This window comes from Acipenser ruthenus, chromosome 8 (assembly GCF_902713425.1).
Source record: "Acipenser ruthenus chromosome 8, fAciRut3.2 maternal haplotype, whole genome shotgun sequence".
Lineage (NCBI taxonomy): Eukaryota > Metazoa > Chordata > Actinopteri > Acipenseriformes > Acipenseridae > Acipenser > Acipenser ruthenus.
This window is the reverse complement of record NC_081196.1, coordinates 7,762,448-7,765,715: the sequence shown is the minus strand read 5'-3', so window position 1 is coordinate 7,765,715 and position 3,268 is coordinate 7,762,448. Positions and strand designations below refer to the sequence as shown.

The window sequence follows — 3,268 nt, the reverse complement described above, 5'->3', positions numbered from 1 at the left end:
TGGACAAATTACATTTGACAGTGAGCTGTTACATAAAGTATGACTTGGCTGCTTTTGCTCAGCGTGTGGAAAGTGTCCATTGGATCAACAGCACAAGGTTTAGAGTGTTATTTATGGAAACAGGTACAAAACAAAAAAGATACAGTATTTTCAAAATTCTGATCTCATAACATGTAGTTAAGGGTTATATTAAGCAATGGGCATCTGAACTCCAATTAAGAAGCAGAATTAATCAACAGAAAGCCACACCTCTGGGGAATAGGAAAGGGATTTAAAGGAGTTATTGTCAAGCGTCGGATAACAGTGTAGTCAAACTGGAGAGTGAAGAAGGGATTCCTTTTTAAATAGTGTGAGTATTATTAATGATATTATGTGTGTTAGTTGCTGAAACAAAAATGTAATAATATTTATAATATTATAAATTGATTGGAACGCTATGTAAGCTATTTATGTAATGTGGGCAATACATAAAAAACATGTAGTAAAATGAAATTTAAATTCAATAAATAAAAACAGCTACTGGTTTGCACATGATACTAACTATTATAGCCATGGGGCAGTATACCATGGTACAATTACAACTGTAGTAGAGGACAAGGTCAAGCAAGTGTAGTAAATTACAGAGACGTATGGTAATGGGAGGTGCAATGGATGGTAAACCACATTAAAGCATGGTAAGTATAATTATGGGGAAAAGTTAATGTTACAAAATAAGAAACAAATAAAGACCTTTTGTTTTATTAGTTTGTAAAATGTGCAGGAGTTTTTTTCTTTTTTTTTTCCTTATAAAAAGTAGGAGTTATCTATAGACTGGAGTAAATGCTTGAAATATGTCCCTATACCTTTAAATTACATTCGACTAGTAGGGTTCCAGAATCAGTTCTCCTAAATAACCCGACTAACCCTGTGCTGGAAATCCGTTCACAATGGTGGCAGCTCTGGTATATATTTAAAAAGAAAAGAAATATCAGACTTTCTACCTTACATTGTTAAATGTGGTAGTGTTTTGCTAAAATAAGGTGTTTGGCTTTGTAAAAAAGAAACAGGTTGTTTAATTTTATATATACAGGAAACATTATATAGATAGCTAGAGAGATAGCTAGATAGATAGATAGGTATGAAGCAATAATGTTATTTTGTTTTACAGGTATCTGGCATGTTTAAAGCCAACAGCACTGGAATCACAATGCAAGAAAAACCAGTAGGAAACCATTCTTACACTGACTTCATTTTTCTTGGATTTCCAGGATTTTCTGAATACAAGCCTTATATTTTCATTCCTTTCTTTCTCATGTTTCTAGTGGCTGTAGTTGGTAACTCTGTAATAATTTTTGTAATCAAAACACAAACAAGTTTACATTCCCCCATGTACTTTTTAATCTTTGCCATTGCAATTGTGGATCTAAGTGCACCAATAACATTTGTCCCAAATATGTTCCTTAACCTTGTATTGAACCTAAATGGAATTTCTCTGTACGGTTGTCTTGTCCAAATGTTTTTTGTCCATTTGATAAGCTCTTTTGAATCAATCATACTTATGATGATGGCTTTGGATCGTTATGTTGCCATATGTAACCCATTGCGCTATAATGATTACATGAATAGTTCTACTTTCTATAAGCTATCTGTTGCATTCCTGATAAGAAGTGGATTATTAATTTCTGTCATTGTCATCCTTGCTGGTTCTCTTTCATTCTGTTTTTCAAATGTTATTGAGCATTTTTATTGTGATCACATGGTACTAGTTGGTTTGGCTTGTGGGGAGACAACCAAGAACAGCATAATGGGACTACTGGCCATTTTCTGTATTACAGGTATGGACCTTTTTTGCATCTGCTATTCATATATTAACATTTTCTGTGCAGTGCTTAAATCTGCATCAGGAAAAGCACGTCAAAAAGCAGTCCATACCTGCGGCACTCATTTGATTGTCATTCTTGTGTCATATCTCTTAGCTTTGTGTTCATATCTTGCATATAGAATCAGGAACTCCATGTCCCCCGATGTTCATATTCTAATAAGTCTATTATACCTCCTTTTTCCATGTTGTTTCAATCCAATTATTTATGGTGTCAGGACAAAAGAGATAAGGGAACACATTTTGAAAATGGTTAAGGGGAAGAAAATAGACCCAGAAAACATTAAGGTAGCAAGTATAACAAGGTAATACATTAAAGGAAAAGGGGAACTACTATTGTTTTAACCAATGTGTATAAGACCCAGAAAACAAAAAAGAACCTGGTTTCTGGTATGTGTGAGTCACCCTGAACAAGAAATTGAATGTGCAAATACTGTGCTGGAGCACCATCATGCGAGTACAAGTGAAGCAGGTGTACCTATTGCCACCTCCCACCCACAGACAGACGCAGGCTCTGCACAGCGCATGTGACTGGAGACTGAATCACACCTTAATGAAAGAGCTGCACAATTGCACAAAGTGTATAACCTGTGTAGTGTCACTGGTGCTCAGTACTACAATACCTAGTCTGAAGATTGGCTTAAACAGTGTGAACCAACAAAGAGCGGTTACTTCTAAAGACATTGATGTTTAAATTTGTAAAGTCTTGTTTCTGTCCCCCAGAGACCACACCACCACCAAAAAAACAAAACAAATAAACCCCCTGAAACCTGTGTCTTGATCATAAACAGGGTTCTTTTTTGGCTCTGATACTACAGAGGAAACATAAACTGAAGACACAATAATATAACCTTTTAGCATTTTAACCTTTTTACAGTTTCTATGTTGTCTTTTTTTTCTTTTCTATTTTTCTTAGGGCAGAACTTAGTTTTAGCTTTTACAGTATAGACCTCATAGTTTTGAAGAAAAAACAACACTGCTGATGTTTGAGCTTTGTCAATTCTTATTAAAGTATCAGATTACTAAACTGATTTATTAACAAATATATGTACAAAAGCAATGTATGAAACCAATATCACAGTTTCTGCTCAGTATTTACAAAAACAATAATGTAAATGTGCTATGTTTCTCAATAAAGTGAAAATGACTTAATGAAGCCAGCGTAAAATGTCTGCACATTTGTAAAACTGTTCATTTGTACTATAACAAATCCCCAATATACTTCACGGATAAATACACAAACATTAGTGGGTCCACAAACCCAGTATTCATTCTCTTTTTATTGATTGAGTGTTTCTGAAAAGTGAAGTAGGCTTTATCCCTTCTCTGTCCTTCTCACACTCAAAATGAACACACTGAAACCCTCCTTCTGAAGAGGAGCTATTTGTATATATATATATATAAAAAAAA

At 34.4% G+C, this 3,268-nt stretch overlaps 1 protein-coding gene across 1 annotated transcript; it reads left to right on the top strand.

The window, feature by feature from the left end:
• The first annotated feature begins 1,186 nt into the window (after positions 1-1,186).
• Positions 1,187-2,167, top strand: LOC131737841 (olfactory receptor 52P1-like). Its single transcript, XM_059029619.1, has one exon. It carries the CDS (start codon positions 1,187-1,189, stop codon positions 2,165-2,167), a length of 981 nt encoding a protein of 326 aa, XP_058885602.1.
• The last annotated feature ends 1,101 nt before the right edge of the window (positions 2,168-3,268 follow it).

Excerpts from the sequence above, each read along its gene's own strand:
- LOC131737841 (XM_059029619.1), top strand. The coding sequence starts at position 1,187 with ATGCAAGAAAAACCAGTAGGAAACCATTCTTACACTGACTTCATTTTT.